Raw genomic sequence first — 20,021 nt, forward strand, 5'->3', positions numbered from 1 at the left:
ATAACAGCAATTTTCATTTTACATAATTGTATAGCTCTCATTGCAATATGCACGCTAAAATTGCATATTTACCGAAATTCTTCTTTTGCGAAATGCAGGAAGAGAATTATTACATTATATAATATATTTTCACAATGTCTTATGTGTAAAACAGATAGAAGTATGATATTATATTTTTTAGTTCTTGTAAGTCACATGTAGTGATTAATATCGAATTATTGTATAAACTCGGTAAAAATTTGCATCAAATTATTTTAGTCATTATTAACACTGAAACTAAATTAAAATTAGAACGTCGGGAATGATTCATTTGCCTCGAAACACCTTTCGAAAAGCAAGGATAAAATCAGGTTGGTTACCGTAAAAGTATTCCCAGAGCTGTCACGTGATAGTAATGGATTTGGAATTCACCGGCGAGAGCTGCTCCACTTTCTCGCTATCCATTTTTCACTGGCCAAGTTCGTTGATTCGATAATAAAGCCATTAATTACGAGGCCACCTATTTAACGCTGATTTCCGCTCCATCAGTGAGGATACTACGAAGAGCCTCCGGGAACGTTAATTTTCTATTAAGAAAACATTTATTCATCATACCGTCTACTCGAAGCTGTTCGAATCGGCTTGAATCGATGAGAGTAACTTTTTTTTATTAATTTTTTTAGCGGAATAAAGACATATGGATACGAATATTTGGGAAAATACGAAACGGTACGAAAAAAATAACGCGTTTCAGGAAAAACGTTTATTATTACAAGCTATTTTTATTAGGGGCAATCTATTTCTTACGACCATATTCGTTATTTTGAATTTTCGCCTATCTGCATGTACAAGTGACTCATGCATGTAGTATGAGCGCATTGAAGAATATATTGAGGGGTCGAAAGCCGTTTATAAATGCATGAACGGAAAGTCTCTGTGAACTTTCGATATAGAAGTATGAACTTTCGATGTAGAATGGAAGAACTTGTAACGCGCGCGTTGCTCGATTTACATCTCCATTTATATTCTCATTCATATCTTTTTGCTTTTTGAGATACCACTCTATAATTCGAATTTCACAGAGGGAATAAAAAACAGTCGTGAAAAGTATACATGAATGGATTGTGGAGACTCGACGGAAGAGAAAAATGACACGCTTTATTATTCACGTAAAAATACCGCGTGCCATTTTTTTGATACGTGTTATTTTTCAAATGGCTTGCTTCATAAAACGCATAATTTATGTGAAAAAATTCGATAATAGCAGACATAATTTTTACAAAATTAGTAATATAGCAATAATCTGTCGTAAATTTTTTCATTATGACCTCCATCTCTATCAGTTTACGTCGCCTTCGTTTGTCATATCGCTTTGTTCAATTCTGTCGATCTGTGTACTACGTAACGTTCCCACCGAGATATTTCTATCGCGGCATCGAAGCATTATATGGTCACCTCTTTCCTCTCGTGTTCAATGCTCCCACTATTTTCCACGGGACATGCACCGCGTTGGCATGGATCGCGGTCTCGGGGCGTTATTCCTCAGAAAAGCGAACATGAAAAATGCCCGAGTACCGTGACAATGCCTTCTCTCGGATATGGCATTGGATACGGGTTTCGCAGACGGATACGAGACCCCCGCCGCCGTATTTCGCCCGTCTCCCCATGCGAGACGCTGACCAAAAATTCTCGCGCGACGATATTGCCCGCGAAGGGATACAATAAATACGGCGCGATCGTGACAATAACTCTTTTGTACCAGATGCAAGCGACCAGAACTGGCTTGCGACGAAGATATTATTGCGACGTCGCGGCGTCGGTGTCTCTCAACGTCGATTCCTTTTATCGCGTTTTGCTGCACCTCGGTGTGAGATAAAAACGCGCCTGGTATCTTCTATATCGCTTCGATCATGTCGCCTAAAATATAATGATAAATATAAAGCGTTCCGTTGCGTGTAAAACGACGAGAGCGCGGGTTAATATAAAATTTCGCGGAAGACGAGTATGATAATAGATATTTGCGAACTGACGAATTTCATCCCGAAAACTTTTCTACTTTCCCATTTCCCTGGCCTCGCTCTCACATCATTCTACGCGTTTCGCTTATTTCTTGGCGACTTTACCAGCGTTCTTGGCTTATTCGTTCGTACCGTGCGTTATTCAGTGCAACCAGCTATTTGTCCACCCACCCTATCCCCGGAAGTCGTAGGTATGATATCTATTTCGCTTCCTGTTCCTGTTTCCTCCCGTTCACGGGAGAAAAGAGAAAAGTGCGCATTCTTCGACTTCGCCGAGCGCAGACGGAGACCACAAAGTGTCTTCCGCGGAAATGCACGTGAAAAGGTTTAAACGCGCTCCCGAGGTATCGTTGGCCCTGTCGTCTTCGTTCCTCTCTCCTCGTCGTTGTTGTCGTCGTTTCCTTCTCACCCTACGGATCTCGGTTCCATTGCTCCTTTCGCTACCGTCCTCATCGTATAGTCAATCTTTTCCACGTCGCCGTCAGTAGCCGCGTTGTTAGGAGCTGTGCGAGTGCGAGACTACATCGTCACCGGATGCATTCCACCGCGCTTTGAAACGAGCCACGAACGGGACTCTTCATTGTTTGCCTACCCTCCAGCAAGCGGCTTCCTCCCTTCGTGTGCGCGCGCGACGGGAAGCGCTAAAGAGAGTTCTCTCAAGTATCCTCCTGCCTCTTGCCGCGCTGTTAACTGCGTCGACGCTACGCCGACCCTCGCCCCTTTCATTAAAACAAGCGGCGTTAAACCGCCGAGAAATCACACGCGGCGGCAAACCCACGAGGCGCAAAGTTTTTGAAAGTTTCATTTCAAGCTGGAATCAAGAGGTCGGCGAAAAAGAATTGAATTAACAGCGAGAAATGGAAATATACATATATATTTTTTCCTAAAGAGAATATGCGAATCTTTCAGGTTATCGCGAGAGTGAGATTCATGCCCGACCCTCGATTTGTCGAGGAAGCGCGCGGAGGGTCGAGATGAAACTCGGCTCCGTGCGACGGAAACCGCACTGACGTCACACCTGGTCCCGCCTGGTCCCGCTATTTAAACGCGGTCTCGGGCCGTTTCATAGCCGACGCCAAGCGTCCGACCGACCGACCGACCGACCCCCGTTGGTACGACGAAGTCGTGCGAAACCCGGGGAGGGGACCTCGTGAATTTATACGTCGTTTAACCCGGTTAAAACTTTGGCACTTAAATTAAACAATAGAACGAACCGCGCGCCCCGGAGTCTCTTGGAGTCGAACGTACGTCTTTGGCTCAGCGGAGCTTGCTCCATCCGTTTCGTCTCTCCCTTCCTTTCCCTCTCTCTTTCTCCCAGAGCCCGTTCGTGTGGCCAGTCCGCCCGCGAAAATCGTCTATAGATCGTTTCACAGTACGGTAGCAGATGTAGATACGGCAGATACCATAATTTTGCTATAGAAACTCACGTTTTCAGTGAAACCTAATTCTCCTTGGTCAATTTCTATCCGACTCTTCTCGCCATTGTTCCATCTGCTGCGCAGTTCTGCTGCAGTGATCTCGTAAAAAGGATTTTGGGATTGATTATCGATATTTTATTTCAAAATCACAGACTATTACACTTTTATGTGAATTGACGTGATGTATTAAAATATATGCAAAAGGATCCTATGATTATTTGAAGCATGTATCAACGGCAAATATTTTATATATAATTAGATAATAATAAATTTTACCATAGTACCCCGATCAACTGATCGACTCGCAATGTCAAATTGAAACTACGTAATAAATTCTAATTATAATAAATTTTTTTAAGTGATCTAGAAAGTAACAAAAGTAATCTAGAAATTTTGTGAAGATTTTGTAATTTTGTAAGATTGAGCCGTTCTGTATATCGACGCTACTTGCCCGGGCCGTCGTAATTTTATTGCAACAAGTGATCGAGTAGATTTCGGAACGGCATCGGGCCTTTACGAGCTACTTCTATCTCTGGCGCGCACTAAAGCCGCCGCTAACGGCCCGTCGATACCACAGTACGTTTCTTCGCACGAACAATTCCCTCGCGAAACTGGCGAATTGTATGTGTATACCCCGGGTTCGCTATAATCGAAGCTGTAACGAGCGCGTTCTCTTACGTCGCGCCGGAATTGCCAATTCCCGGACGTGCCTCTGTGGCCGGCGCGCCATAATTGAAGCGGCACGTTTCGATAAATTCGATCGTGGAAACGGTGTAAGAAACTGTCGCGGCGCATGAAACGACGGTAACCGTCCTATAAACAGAGCGGACTGCCGGTTAACTGTGCGGGAGAGGGGCACGCGAGCGAGGAAGCTTCTCGCATTCCGAGTACAGGGTGAACCCCGTACGTGAGTCGCGTGCGGGTACGATTTCGACGGTCGCTCGACTCGTGTTAATTACCAGGCAATGTTGGACTCCGTAACCGGCTTTTGGAGGTCTTTCGTGGCGTTTTCGCTAATCCTCCGACTGCCTTGATTCCCGTTTCACGTGAGAGCTTGATTCTGCTGGTTGTACGAACTGCTAGTTCGTCCGATCGGAATCTTTCTTTTTTTTTTACTGCGGTTTCTCCTCCTCGTCTGGACATCAGGGTCTGGCCGTTTCTACCGTGACCTCCGATCTCGAACAAAGATGGCGGTGGGAAGGTTCGGTGCCGTAATATAATGTTCTGCCAGCTCGCGTGTTATACAACTAAATCCATTTTTCATAGTTTCCGAATTCCTAGAGCGTAATCGCGGAATTGCAGTCCGTATGGAAAACGGATTTAGGTTTGCCGAGTTTCGGCAATCTCGTAAACACTCCATGAGAACCAGACTTTACATCAGAAGTCTGGCGCGCTCTTAACTAAGCGCTCCCCCACCCCGAAATCCTTCCTGCGAAACTCGATTATTCTCACGACTTCTCCCAACCGGCATTCCCATTACCCGAAAAAGGAAGTCGTCGGTATTAATCGTGAAACATTGCCGCCGCGCCGCGAAGTCGATGAACTTTAAGAAGATTTGGCGCCACGCGCTTCTTATATCTCGACGTCTCTCCTCCTTTCCCTCCGTTCGACCGCCCATTTCCCAACATCGCTCGTGAATTCTGCAGCTTCTGTGGGAACAAAATGGGAGTGGATTCTACGGCAGCCGGCCAGAATGCGCAATGACGATTGTTCGGACCGAAGCGGACGACTTTGCGGAACGACCGGCAAGAGGGAGAGTTCAGGATTCGGGGAGTAAGGATGGAAGATGATCCACCCCCGCCGGTCGAACTTTAAGTTTTGCCGAAAGAAGGGCGGCTTTTGTGCGCCCATTCGAGATCGCACGGAACTATCGTGTTCCGCTGTGAGTCTTCCTTCCGGTTTCTCGCCGAGTCGCCTCCATTGATCCAAGTTTCGGAGACGCTGATACCAGAGAAAAAGGAACTCGAGCGGACGAAAAAGACGAAGGGGGCGGACGAATTATTCCTGGCGATCGGAGGGGTGGAAATCTATCGCGAAATAATGAGTTATGCGCCATTGACTTTCCTCTACGCGTCGAGGGAAAATTCGTCGCGCCGCCTGTTCGCGTTCATTTCTCTCTGTCATCGTGAGGAGAGCTGCCGCTCTCCCATGTCTTAATGAATTCGGGAGGAAACAGCGATGAGGGGTCTTTGAAATGAGAGTAACGATCGATGTGGAATCACGAAATTTTGAGAAGACTGCGTAAATTGGAATTTTCGCATTGCGACATGAAACTATCGTAATTTTTCGTATCTAAATGATTTGCTATTTTATTAAATTTGCTCTAAAAAATGAGACTGCGAGATTGTTAATAAATATTTTTACATGTAACGAAATATTGGCTTCAGTTTTTGTAGAACTCATCTTTTATTGAATTTATAAGAAATTGCATCTCAGAAAGATTCTCTATATTAATGTAGTAAGTTCGACGAGAGAGAGAATCGTTGTGCGCGCAGAAGACGAGAAGGTTTGGAGCACAGAAAGGAGGTCAGAGGGGCCAAAAATCTATTGCAAAATAATAAGTTATCTCCCGACGACTTTTGCCGACGTGTCTTCCGCGGCTGGCTTCTCCCCGAGGTTACCTCATTATTTCTAACTGATGACGCCATAATTCAGGTTCTCGGCGACGTACAAGAAAATGGACTTCCCCGGCCTCGTCTTGCACTTTGCCGAGCTCCTGTGCGACATGGCACCGTGTCTGGTTTTGCTATTCCATCCAATTAAATGCCTAATCAATTATCCCTCGGACGACGAGTTGCCGCCCTTTCTTGTAGACATCTTTGCAACCGCGCTCTTATGCAGCTCATTACGATAAGGCATGCGAATCTCTCATTGTTTGCGAATCTCCGTCTAAAGTACATCGAATTAGTGTTAAAAATACTTTACATTACTACCGACAAAAGTCTGGTTTATGAATAAAAAGATGAATTCGTATCGAATGTAACTATCTGATGTGTGATTGCAATTTATAAATTTAACGACTTATTGTTTTTTTTTTTTAATAATTAAACTTTATTACTTTTTGATTTAATTTTCCTGATCATATTTATTACAGTTTAAACATTTATTGTCATTATTATTACTTGAGAGAATATACGAACAAATTTTGTGGATACACAGCGAACTTTCCTTTCATTTGAAGTGTCAATTAATTAATGAAATTAGATTGCTGTCTAAATGAATATCTACTTAATTGCATTCTGTTCACCAGGTTTGTTATTGTTATTGGTACTAACAAACTTCAATCAATTTTGCTTTCAGATTTCCGGGCACTTGCATAATACTGGGCAATTCCTGGTATTTAGAGCAGACAGGGAGGCGAAGATACGGGTCAATATAACGGGTGGCCCGCTCGCCTATCACTACCAGTTCGAGGAAATATATATTCACTATGGAATGGACGACGGTCATGGTTCCGAGCATCGTATTAATAACTATGCTTTCCCCGCTGAAGTGAGTAGCACATACAATATTAAAAATACTGTGACAGATTCCGGCTACATAGTACCACAATCTGATTGTACTTGAATTAGTAACAATCAGTTATATCGTATGCCCAATAAAATTGTAAATAAAATCTACATATTAATGAAAGCGAATTAAGCGCAAAATTAAATGCATTAATTTTAACAGGAAAAAACCATACGCTTTAATTTGTATATAATCTTTTATTAAATTTTTTAATTTAGCGTAAAACATAAAATTGAATGACTTTCTGTAACGATCTCAGAGATGTTCATTACACTTTTCACAAAGCCGAATGCATAGGTTATTCCTTTCGTTAATTCTATGAGGAAAGGATTAAAAAGGCTAATAAGGGAAAGAGAAACCATTTTCGGATTGCTAGTTAATAATTGAATCGCAGATTTGCGATGCCTATTTAAAAGTGTCTTGCATTTTTTAACGGATATATTTCCATTTCCAAGGAGAGAATCTATTTCGGATATCATTTCGAATTGTTAATTATAAATTGATGCATTTTTCAATATCTATATTGCTCGTAATGAATTCTCTTTTTCTTTGGACAAGCTTTATGGAACTGTGCTACGTAGTGATTGATTCTGAAAATGATACGTGAAAGCGTTTCAAGTAATCGTTACGTCGAAGCAACTAATTGCTAATCTGTGCTTCAAAACGATTCACGTATAACAACTGATTCTGAAATCGGTAGTTATATTTTTTGTGATAATAAAAAATTCAATATCGAAGTTAATACATATATCCGATTCTGTCGAATTAACTATTGAAACAATTGATTCTAAAGTCAACGTGCACTTTTTTCACAATTTAGTAAATTTTCCGAGTTTCCGCAAATTAAAAATTGTATCGCCTAAAGTTCGCACTTTTTTTGGAAGTTTTACTTCTTATTTTGCAACAACATTTAATAAGAAGTAATATAGGTAGAACATCATGAAAGGTATTTCAAAAATACATTGATTTTCATGCAAAAAGTAAGTACATTTCGTGACAAAATTGGTAAAGCAGAAAAAAATTTCAAGATTGACATTGCACGTTTGTAAGTTCGCGCAATTATCCACGTTATTAATTAATTATAGGTTATTCTATGGTTTTTACGAGTAAAACGATATACTTACAATCCCGGGATTTTCGGTTACGGTGACCACAAACGCGCAGTACAGACAATTATGAAATTCTAATCACGCCATTATCCTAGCAATCGCTTTACAAAGCGACAAATAATTAGAATTATCATGTAATTTGCAGTTTGCCAATTAATTATAACCGCAATGCAGTCGGTGACCGCGTCTGTGGCACGGGCATACGGCGCTCACGGCACTCTCGTAAAACTCTACATATTGCGTACGTGATTTTATTCGCGAATGAACTATACGTAGAATCATTGCCGTAAAATGAGAGCGGAGGATGACCCGGGAATGACGATATAATTAATTGAAATTAATTACGTGCCGGCATCGTAACGAGACAAATTAAACATTCGATAAACGAGACATGACGGCGCGGCCCAATTAACTGTGACCCATTTATTTCTCTCAGAAGCAATTCATACCTCCTCTTCCTCCCTGAACAATCCAATTTTCTTAAACCCACAAAATAATGCCGCGATCAGCCGTCAATGTGATAAACTCCTAAACTGAAAAGCGGAATCGATGGTGACTTTGTTGCTATTTTTGTCTTCGGCCGCAACGATATATTCTGATATTCTGTGTCAATTTTTCCTGGTAATTGTCACAAAGATGATTGGTAGAAGATCCATTTGAAAGTTTCAAAAATTTGCTTTGTGAAAAAATTGATATACGAAGATAATAGGTAAAAAATAAAAGCAATGCGATATTCTTTGAAAGATAAATTGTAATGGAAAAATTCGCAGCGCGATGCAGCCGAACTTGCGGATTCCATACGAGCGGTATTACCAAGTCTGCTAAAAAATTAAACTTCCGAAAGCGCGCGAGCGCGGTTGAATCGGCGGAAATGCAATATCGATTAGTACTTCTCGTAAATACAGGTCGAAGGATACTTCTCCATCCTTTTTTCTTAATGACTAAAAAGGGCAGATTAATGAATCCGCGCAACCAGAGGTAATTATCGAGAATCGATAATCAAGAAGTCTAAATGCATTTGTAGGATGTCGAATCGATGATACGACCAACACGGATTTCTCATTTATTAAAACTCGGTGTACGTAAAATTCAATATGCCAATAATAACCAACTTCCTGGTCGCAAATCCCCTCAGACGGTAATGAGTTACAAGCATTGATGATAATTTAATTCGAATATCGCAAATACTGTTAAATAAACGAGCCACTAAGTCGTAATAAAGCTCTTATTTACAGCTTACTCTACATCGATTTTGAATAAGCGGTTAAAATTCATTTATTCATTTATGTGCTGAAACACGTTAATTATTTTATTAATTTTAGACATAAATTATAGCATGTTTTTTTACATGTTGAACAAGAATAATTTTATCTAACATTTTATAATTACAATCTTTAATTTCCACTTTTTGTTTCTTTAACGTGAACGAAATTAATGTACAGTTAATCGAGAACACAAAATACAATCACTAATTATATTTAGAATTATTTGCATTTACTGCTTCAGCAATTGATTCTGTTTAAAACCAAAACAATCTTGCTTAATACAGCATTTAATATAGAATTCAATTTGCAGAAATCCTGATAAAAGTAGCTCCCTTCTATTTACAAAAGCATGATAAATAAAATAAATAAAAATAAAAGTAATAATGAAATAAATCTTTATGAAATTGCGACATAAACCATTATCGGATAATATTTTTCAAGAGAAACATTTCTCTAACGTTGTTTATTGACAGCAAAATAATATTACGAAGTATAATAATTTTTTTGACTTTCCGAGGTATTTTAGAACATCGATAAAGCTATCTTTATTTAGAGATAAAACCTATTTCTCCAATTCGTTTCAAAAGCATGATATATAAGATGTACGAAGAAAATTCAGGGAATATCGATCTCATATATTCTTCTCGGTTGTGTGCGTGTGATATCAGGCGCGATACGTGAATGGAAGAATGTTGAATACCACCTTCCTCGAGACATGAGGAATTTAGATATGCAGTTTCCGAGTTTTAGGAGTGTATTTTTATTTCGACGTGCACAGGCATTCGAATACATATATATATATATATATATAGTTTCCATCTTGATGCGCGGAGCATAGATTTTCCAACAAATCGCGCTCTAAAGAAAGAGCTCGCGGTAAAACAATCTTACGTGTAAATCGTATTTTTTCTCTTTTCTTCGTATCTATTAAAATTTGATACGCCGTGATTTAGTGCGCTGCGTTGAGAGAAGGGTTACGAGCGCATTGCTGTTTAGCAAGATATCAGGAAAAGCGCCAAATAATCTGGCCGACCGTTATATCCTTGCGTCCTCAGTGAGGAGCGGGCTTTCAATGGCGTCGTGAATCAAAGCCAGTCATCTTCCATCGCACGGTCTGCCACCCCCTTCATCTAGCTTACGTCGCTTCTCTATATAGAACACCGACTATGCGAGAGCATATGTGAATTAATTTGATAGCTGCAAGAAGGACAGATCCGGCGTACTTTTTCGCTTGTCGAATCGATCTTAACTTAAGAAGGGTTTGTTAAGTTAAAGAATAAAACATCAAGCTTAAAATCTGGGGGTTTCTTTTTATATTTTATATTTTTTATATTTTTACAAAAGAACGAGAAATTTTTGGAGAATGGAATTTTCTCTTATTGCGTATGGATTTCTTAGCTATTTTGTGTCAAATACGGATGTCTTTAATTAGTAAGACATTCATCAGGCACTCCAAAATTTTGCCGAATTTCAGGTGCCTAGGAGATAGTCGGGAAGGTGCAAATGTTAGGTGGATAAATGTAACACACGATAATCGTGCCGCATGTAGTCAATAAAGAGAGCATAACATGTTTATTGATCATTAATTCAGTACTCCCGGCGGGGAGAGCAAACACAATTACATTTGGAACCGGTACGCACGGTACATTATGCTAGGTGTACCCTATAATGCCGTGTGTTCAATAGACGCTTGTGTATTTGATGACAAAAGTTATTCGCTCAATTTAGAAAGAGATCGCTTTCATTGAAAGCACACCATGTATGCATGAACCAAAGCTGCATAATTAAATGTCGAATCTCGATCTCTGAGAGCATTGTCCCTCGCGATTATAAAATCGAAAATTTTAACACAATTCACTTAATACACACCGATATAACTCCAGCCCCGAGAGTATATCCATATAAATATCTTTCTTATTACAAGTTTTATTTTTTAGCTCATCCACGTCTATCGCAAAGAAATAAACATTTTTTTTTTACTGATGGTCCATCAGGCAGAGCCAACAGCTCTGCGCGCGGCTACGCGCACCGCACAAGCACGTTACACGATTTGCATTCAAATGTAACAGTGGCGTCGTTAGCGGCAACGGCGCGTTAAAAAGCCCGGCGATTAATCAACGGCGGTGAAGGGCCCCGCATAGTTCCGTGGCGTCAAAGGGACGCGAATAATTCAAGCTGCAACGGCAGCGACGGCATCTTGGTCGCGTAAACACTTGACGGCACGGGGGAGGGAGGGAGTCGCTGGATCACGGCTAGGCGTCGACGGCGTGCATAATGAAATCTGCATTAATACGTGTGCTCAGAAAGCCCGGGGGGGAAGGGAGAGATCGGCGGTCATGTACGAGCGGGGGCGGGTTGGCGGTTTGGGCACGGCGCGGCGGTTAGCGGCCGGAGGACCGAGCGTTGGTTTGGGGAGGAAGGCTCGGTCTGAAAGCCCTAACCCGGGGAGGACAAGGGAATTCCAAGAGCCACGACACTCGAGCGAGTCTGACCCATTACCAGCGTGTTTGAGGGACGAGCCGCTTTGATGCCGAAAGCCTACTCGAGAAGCAGCTGATGGAGTACCTCGAGTGCGCGCTCCTCGAATGGGGTCCGTTTTCCCCGGTCCCTCATCCCTCGCGTCGCGAAACGGATGTCCACGGGAGTACCGCTATCCACCCCGGCCGAGACAGGCCCCTGTCGAGACCGTTCGCGAATTTATGGCCGCCGTGCCCGGCCAAATTGGGCGAACCGCGCGCGTTGCGTGTTATTGTCCGCCATCGATCACGTAAGAAACGTCGGCGCGATTTTACTCGAATACATCTTCGAGATCGAGTCAGAAAAGATTTACTCAGAGAATGTGATATGTAACACAGACCGATTCATATAGAGTTATAAACATAAAGAATAATCTATAGCTTTGGAGAACTATTAACAGAGTATATTGAGGATCTCTGTTTATAATCTCTCGAAGAGATTATAATACCAAATGGAAAATTTTCCGATATAACGATCATTTCGAAGCTATAAGCGATTTCGTAAGAATGAAGATTTTACAAGTCGTAATTATCGGTTTTTATACGAGCTGAAATTTGAGCTCCGTTCTATGAAGAAAATGATTGTAATAATTTCACTGCACGATAATTTACTAATTAAATGTTTCCAATTTGGGTTAAATTACATCTATTTATACATATAAATGTCAAAGTATTATCTTATCGTCGTTGTCCCTCACAAATGTTTCACTTTTTAAAGAAATGTCAAGAGATCTCGTCCTGCTTGTTCGATACCTAGTAATTTTTTAAATAGCGCGATGAAATTAAAATGTGATTTTTGGTTGGAAATGTGATTAGATCGTGATTTTTACGATATGATTCGTTCTCTGTCTCTTTCTCTTTTCTCTCGCTCTCTTTTTTAGAATACGTTTCACGAATTATTATTTTCTGCGGTTTCAATTTAAGCATAAATTTAATCGACCGATTAATTTCGGCATCAAAACCGAAACAGAACGGTGGCAGTGCAAATGCGACGTAGGATACCGAGGGTCCTTTTGATAGGAACGGCGCTCTGACAGCCGGTATACCCACTAATGGTCAAACAACGTGGCACGGGATTCGAGTGCTATGATTATGCCACCAGAGCGTACACAAATTGACAGGCATAATTGGTTTAATTTCTACATGGCGTCCAGCCCGTGGAACGCGGCCGTTCGGAATTGTCTGGAAGGACGCTAATACCTTAAAGCCACCCGTCGCGTCGCTATCGGTGCACTTCATCGCACAAATGGACCCCGCAAACATGACAAAATTTTATTATATATTATTCTACGTTTAGTATTAATAATTAATTAATTAATTAATTAATTAATGATCATCATAATAATAATCGTCGACCTTAATAACTGCAATTAAACAGACTGAGTGGCTTCTTTGTACGAAATTGCACGAATACTGTTTATGAGAAATTAAAACGATTAATGAAACAATAGAGAATAGTAAAACAATCTCCATATAATTATTGTATGCATTATTGTATACGTTTCCATTATTGTAGCATTATATTTATTTATATATTTTATGGTAACAATAGATTTTAGTAACTGTCCCTCAATCCGTTAATTTTTCAACTTCGTCATTAAGTTTACAGCGAAACTCTTTTTAGGAGAATGTGGCTGTGGGTCACGAGCGCGTACTAAACGTATGGTGGAATAAAGGGAAATCCGAAATGGTAGCGCGTATATTCATTTAATTATTCTGTGCAGAGCTTTAACCAGTCGAGAGGCCCTAGCGCGCGTTTCCGTAATTGTAGTGGTCGTTTATAGTTGAACGACCCTCGTCGCGTCGCGATTGTGTGTTGTCACGAGCGCCTCCCTTACTTCCGGTTTGTGCTAAAAGGTCACCGGCGCGCGGCGCGGCGCTGGGACCGAAGAGAGAGCGGTGCTCTTGGATTTTTTTTTTTTTTTTTACACGTAAAGCTCTCCATCGTTCCTGCCATCGTGACTCTCTCGGCGGGACGCCGCATCTCGACACCCACTTGAACGTCATTAAAATTTTACAACTACGACTAATGTTGTATGTATATCGTGAACGGACTTTTATAATTTCGACGAATAAATTAATAATCGCGATATCGATCGCGACTTAATTGGATCGCGGAATGACGTAACGCGTTACGAACGCTTGCTCCGCCTGGCTTCGGAAACTTATTAATTAATTTTGTGTTTATACTGCATTATTATACACGCATATACGATGCGGTAATCTTTTTTTATTTCACCGGGATTACGCGGGCCCGCCGCACGCGCAAATACATATATTGTTTGCCTTTATTTATTAAAATCTCCGCCGTTCGAAATGCGATAATTGATTTAATTGAAACGAAAACCGCCGATAAGCGGCGGTGACTGCCAGCCATTATCGTAAGTGCCTATTCATACGATATTTGAAATGTTGGGAAATTGGAATATTATAGAAAACGGTTTTTTTTCCCTCCCTCACGTTGACGTCGGGCTGACGTGAAAATGCGGCAGTCAAAAGCCCTGGACAAACAGAGATAGACGATAATCCGCGCGTCGCAAAGAAAGGCTTTTTACACGCCGTTCCGCGGGGTTAACCATATTAACGACGCTAAAACGTAATTAGCAATAATTTGAAAGTATAATCGCCACATTCAATTAAGCGCCGACGCGATATAACAGGGGTATCCGTTAGGAACGACGTAACGCTCGGACGGTAATGGAGTACTTGGCGATTTTTCAAGCAAAATGACGCAAGACGCATCTACATATGAATAGTAGGAATTCTCCGACGGCTCTGTGTGTACACGTATACGCGTATACATACGCATCTACATATTAATGCACGCGTATCCCGGCGTGTATTGTCACGTCGCTGTGCCCGTATAGGCATTCGTGTCTGTGCTGCCGGCACTCGTGGGTTAATATAGAGCCGCCGGGTGGAAGGGTCGGTGGTAAGGGATGGCAGCGCGGCATTACAGCTATATATCTATCATAGTAGAATAGCGCATTGTGCCAGAAATCGTGATGGCATGCCCATAGGCCGCAAGAACGCCATAAGCGCACCCCCTAATGCGTGAATTATCCTTGATGCACGTCCTCGCGAATCTGAGAAAAAAGACTCGTGTAATGACGCAACATAAGATCGCAATGGTAGTAATTTTACGTCGAGTGCAGTAAAATGAGCCGTAGCTTTATAGAAAGGTCGGGACAAATATATTTTCTCATTCGAAAGCAGGGATATTGCAATTAACGAATATACAAGAAACACATTGAAAATATCGATGCGACATTAAGTATCAACAAAAAATAATTAATATAAAAAGGAGAAATCTTTATTGACGCATTAATCCGTCCATATTTAACAGTCTGAGTGTAGATAGATTTTCCTTGAGAGAACTATCTCTATTATTATTATTTAATTCACTTATCAAACTTGCTACTTGTTTATAATGTGCGATATCCCGTCTATTTTCTGGCGATTCGTTTATCTTCCGCCTTAAAAAATTGATTTTCGGAAACGTGTAAGTACGTGAAAAATATCAAACTTCAGAGACACTTACATCACGTTTCGGTATTCGTTATCTTGCTTTGATATGATTTCGCCGCTTTTCGGTTTGGCAATATTGGATTTTTCAATTATGACGGCAACACGACGTGCTGTCCTTATTAAGTCTATCAGAACACAGGTTTTAATCTACCCGTTTTATTGGCTACGGTTTATTTGCTTACAGCTAATCGTTTATTACGTTCTGCTGCACGTATATATTGCAGGATTAAATTGTACATAATATGATGTTTAAATCTTCTATAATTATAATTACGATTCGGAGAATCGAAGCGAAAAATTGAGAGTCGACAAGTCCACTTTATTTTCAACCTTTGATTTGTTGAACACGGATTATATTGACAACGCATTACAACTCGCTACGTGCGAACAACATCCCGTTTTGAATCGGATTATTTTAATTCTTTAATTGCAATGTATTTACAGATTCTAATTTTTTTATATTTTATGATTATCTAATTTTTGTGTCCCTATGCTAATTTAAGATTACTAATTTAAGATTAGCGACAAAAAATCGATTCTAAATTTGATAGAGATATTTTATAACTGTTCAGCGAGCATACTTCATATAAATGAATCTCGTTTATCCCGAGGTGCCGATTTTTCAGTTTAGTACGTTTACCCCCTCGCGATTGCACTCGCTGATTTCACACTTGATGCACCCAACGAATGAACCGCGCATATCGAATATTCATATCGGCCGTGACTCGCAGGGCGTTATCACACCTGCTCCCAAAGTAGAGGTACCGCGCTGAAAGAACGTATATGACGCTATGAATACGAGAGTGCGCATATCAATTAAGAAAAGGATAGCTTTATCTGTTAACTCTACGCTTATGATTTGATTTTCGTAGATCCAGATTTACCAGAAATTTTTTTTCATTTTTTTAGCATATGAACGTGCGGTTGTAGAAATGGCAATGTTAAAATAGAGGTTTAAGTGTGCGGTGTAGTTAACACAGAAACTGCTGCTTGCGAAGGCGGTGGGAACTGTTTGTAATCAGATCCGGACAAAGTTTGCATACGAGACAATTTCGTGTGTCCAGTCTGGTAGCTTGCATTGCAACTGCAAGATAGCCTCGTAGGTCCAGGCCAATAGGTTAACTAGTGTCGTCGGATCAGTTGCTATTACCGCTTACCGCTATGCCGCTGTGCATAATATCGTATCGAATTATTGTAACATATAAAATCTGATATCGCAATGCGATATTGTTCACAAAACGTATATATCTTCTTGAAAACTGATACTTACCCATTACTTGTGTCCTTCTTCACTTGAAATCATTTTAATAATGTACGTCGAAAGTCGGACGATACCTCTTTGCACACGATTACAATACGATTACGATGATGAAAATATTATCTCCATAAATCACATTATTTATTACGTTACGAAATTACAGAACATGCTTTCAAGTGGATATCGCATATTATAGGTGACACTTTGCGAACTGTGACACTTTTTAACGAAGCTGGTACACGGTGTTCGCGGTATTTTTTGTTAGTCCGGAGTAGATATTCGACGATGATTAACTCCACTGCGTGTGTAAAAATAATTTTCACCGAGACTGTCGTCGGGACCGCTTAAAGAGGAGATAATGCGTTTACCGAATGCGCGACTGTGTTTGCGGGCTCGTCGCAGTCTTCGCAGAGGGTAGTGATTATGCTCTAGTGGCGGGCAAAGTGGCGGGTAAAGCACGAGGCGGTGGTCGTGAAGGAGGCATCGGGCCAGGATGAGAGGCAGAGTGCAGAAGATACGTTGAGATCGGATGGTATACACGTGAAGTGAAGGTGCTCAGAGGAAGAGAGGGCCAGCTCGGCACTTCGCGGGTTACCCGCGGTGAATTCCGAATTTCCAGGGCGTAGCAAATTTCAGAAAGCTCGGGCTATATACCGCCTTGGCTCGGTCGTCAAGTAGGATTTTGCTCGCCCGTGACAACGAATTTCGGGATCGCCGGGTAGCTAAGAGCCGCAGAATTTTATCCCGGCACGAGATAATGGAAGGACGAAAGGAAGTACACCGTATTTCTGAATAAAAGCTCGCGCATGAAAAAATGTAAAAATAAATGCCGGTGGAATAACATCTTTTGTCACACGGATTATTCTATTTCTTTTTTAACGAATATATTTTATATTATGCGAGAATTGTGCGCACGTAACAATTATACGCAGTTCTCTGCGTGATAAATTTAAAATGTTACACAATTCTTACGTGGCCTTTAGCCCGAAACTGTGTAACTCGCATTAAGTTATGTTTGTGTTCGACATTTCGAGACAAAACAGAATTTTGTATGCTATACATAAATTATTTCATTCGTCAGATGGTAAGAAAGGGGCTTAAAAACGTAAAAGATATTTCTAATATGATGTTTTATGATACTCAGAGAATGAAGGTTCTACAATCTGTATCAACAATAATATAATGAGCGCTGAAAGCTGATTTGTCGACAGAGTGCTTCTTAATAACAATTTCTCTCTTCAGCCGTATTGACTAGTCGTATAAGGTAACCTGGAGAAAAATCTGTTAAGAAAAAATTCAATTTATTGAAATTACGTGCAGCTATATCAAAACTATTCGATTATTGGTTTCAATAAAATCAAGTTAATTATGCGTATATGTTACATGCAAGCCAGACTCGTAATTGCAAGTCTTTATTATCAAATACTTTGAGGAAAAAAGATAAAAATTTTGATTCTTTGTGTCTTGAGCTGGTATTTGTTTCAAAATCTTTAAATAGCAGGTACGTATAATTAAAGTGATTATAATTTATTGTTTAAAATATCTTGGAAAAATTGTAATTAAAAATGCATACGTACTTGATTTTCCAAAAATCAATCGTAATCTCGGAATATATTCGTGCATTAAATTTTATGAAGTTTGAATAAATGCTCCCTCAACTCTCCACAAACTGCTGTTTTCGCGTACCTAACTTCCACTTCTGTTTACCCGCGATAAATATTGAAACTTTCAGTTTGCATGTAAAAGCCGTCAATCAAACGTCGAAATAAGTCGCTTTGCTGATTCACATAATTTCTTCTTTCTTAAGTTTCTTGTTAGAAAGTTGCGTCGAAGGAACTTTCCGAGTTTCATTGTTATATTTATTTTTTATCTTAAAGGTTTAAATTAAGATAAAAGACATGTGGCAAATCAAAATGAGAATTAATCGACACATAAAAATTGTCCGAATGTCTGACTAATAGAATATCCAATAAATTTCAGTGATAAATATTAGTAATTTTTTTATTAATATTATTGATTAGTTTTATATAGAAGGATTGATTTGAGCATATGACACATGCTATAAATATTTGCAACCGTATGAATTAAATATATTATCCATATTCTTAATCATTCTTGATATTACATAAAATGTACAATAATCATAATAATTTATAATCTATTTTTGCTTTTCAATTTTCAAAACGCATCAAAATGAACAGAATCTTCGTAATTTCATTCTCGCCACATTGTATCAATAAATTATCATCTGTTGTTCTCAATAATTGAAATAAAATCTCATTTGAAAGATATAAAATTTTTCGACTACGTGATGACTAAAGAGAGCAAGAAAGAAAGAGAGAGATTCCTTCTTCCATGAGCGAAGAAGCTACCAAGAGAAAAATATCCTGCTAAAAGGCAGAAACGATGAGAAAAGGGGAGCGGTCGGGGCGGGAGAAAATTTCACGAAAATGAGAAGAAAGAGAGAATCTTTCCTATTCCTAGTAGTACGAGTCGTACTTTGATCAGACGCAGTGGATTTACACTCACTCCCAGCAATTCTCCCGCTTCCTCTCGTCGCGTCGCACTACCTTTTTCTTTCTCGCGTATCTCACGTCGCTCTCTTATCCCTGTATCCCTCTTTCTTCATATCCTTGCCCCCATCTGTCGCGCTACAGCCAGCATACTCCGATGTCTTTGAAGAAGAACTCGTCGCGCGTCGCGGGCATCTCAGATACCCTTAGGCACAACCGGAAGTGCCGTGGCAATGCCATTACCTGCAGAAAAGAAACAGATACACGGATACAGCGAAGAAGGACAGAACGATGGAGACAAAAGGGAAACTACGAGAGAAAGAGTGGGGGGGAGGTGTAGAGGAAGGAGGGAGGGTGAAAATACTGCAAAGAAAAGCGATCGCGACGAAATCCTTTTCTTCGCGAGAAAGACACGTACACGTCGTCGGTGTCTTTTCCGCGCCTTATCCAGCATACAAAACTTATAGCAGGTGACATTCGTGGGAAATGAGACACGAAACGAGATGTATGTCCCAAAAACAAGATGCATTTTACGAGCGACTTGGTTTCCATTTCTCTATAAACTGAACGCTGCTTTGCCGTGTGCACGCGACGATAGATCCGTCTTGCGACTTACCTGCATACACTGTACACTTATCTAGGTTTCTTTCTAAAACAACGAGAGCCGCGTAGTGCATGCATTCCTTGCTATTAAATCTTGCGGATGTGGTTAGTTGCAGCGAAAGGAATATTTATTTTATTGTAACAATAACATATATCTATTTTTATATATGAGAATATGAAGGTAAAGGCGAAATGTTAAAAGCCGAGATATGATCAAGTATCGAAGGAAACTTTATTCTCGCAAGAGTTCAATATTTCTACAAAAAGTGTACATAGTACGAGAGAATATTTCCGTTTACTAAAG

The 20,021-nt window shown here is 40.4% G+C and overlaps 1 protein-coding gene across 3 annotated transcripts in view; it reads left to right on the forward strand.

Moving 5' to 3' along the window:
- Carpa (Carbonic anhydrase-related protein A) overlaps positions 1 to 20,021 on the forward strand; it is a 128,476-nt gene that overhangs the window by 84,900 nt on the left and 23,555 nt on the right. For all 3 annotated transcript variants that reach the window (XM_071712021.1, XM_071712038.1, XM_071712030.1), the window contains exon 4: positions 6,716 to 6,907. In XM_071712021.1, the coding sequence (XP_071568122.1) occupies positions 6,716 to 6,907 (192 nt within the window). The remainder of the gene's footprint in view (positions 1 to 6,715; positions 6,908 to 20,021) is intronic.

This window comes from Temnothorax nylanderi, unplaced genomic scaffold, assembly GCF_030848795.1.
Source record: "Temnothorax nylanderi isolate EJ_2023f unplaced genomic scaffold, tnyl_v1.0 TNYL_tig0005_pilon, whole genome shotgun sequence".
Lineage (NCBI taxonomy): Eukaryota > Metazoa > Arthropoda > Insecta > Hymenoptera > Formicidae > Temnothorax > Temnothorax nylanderi.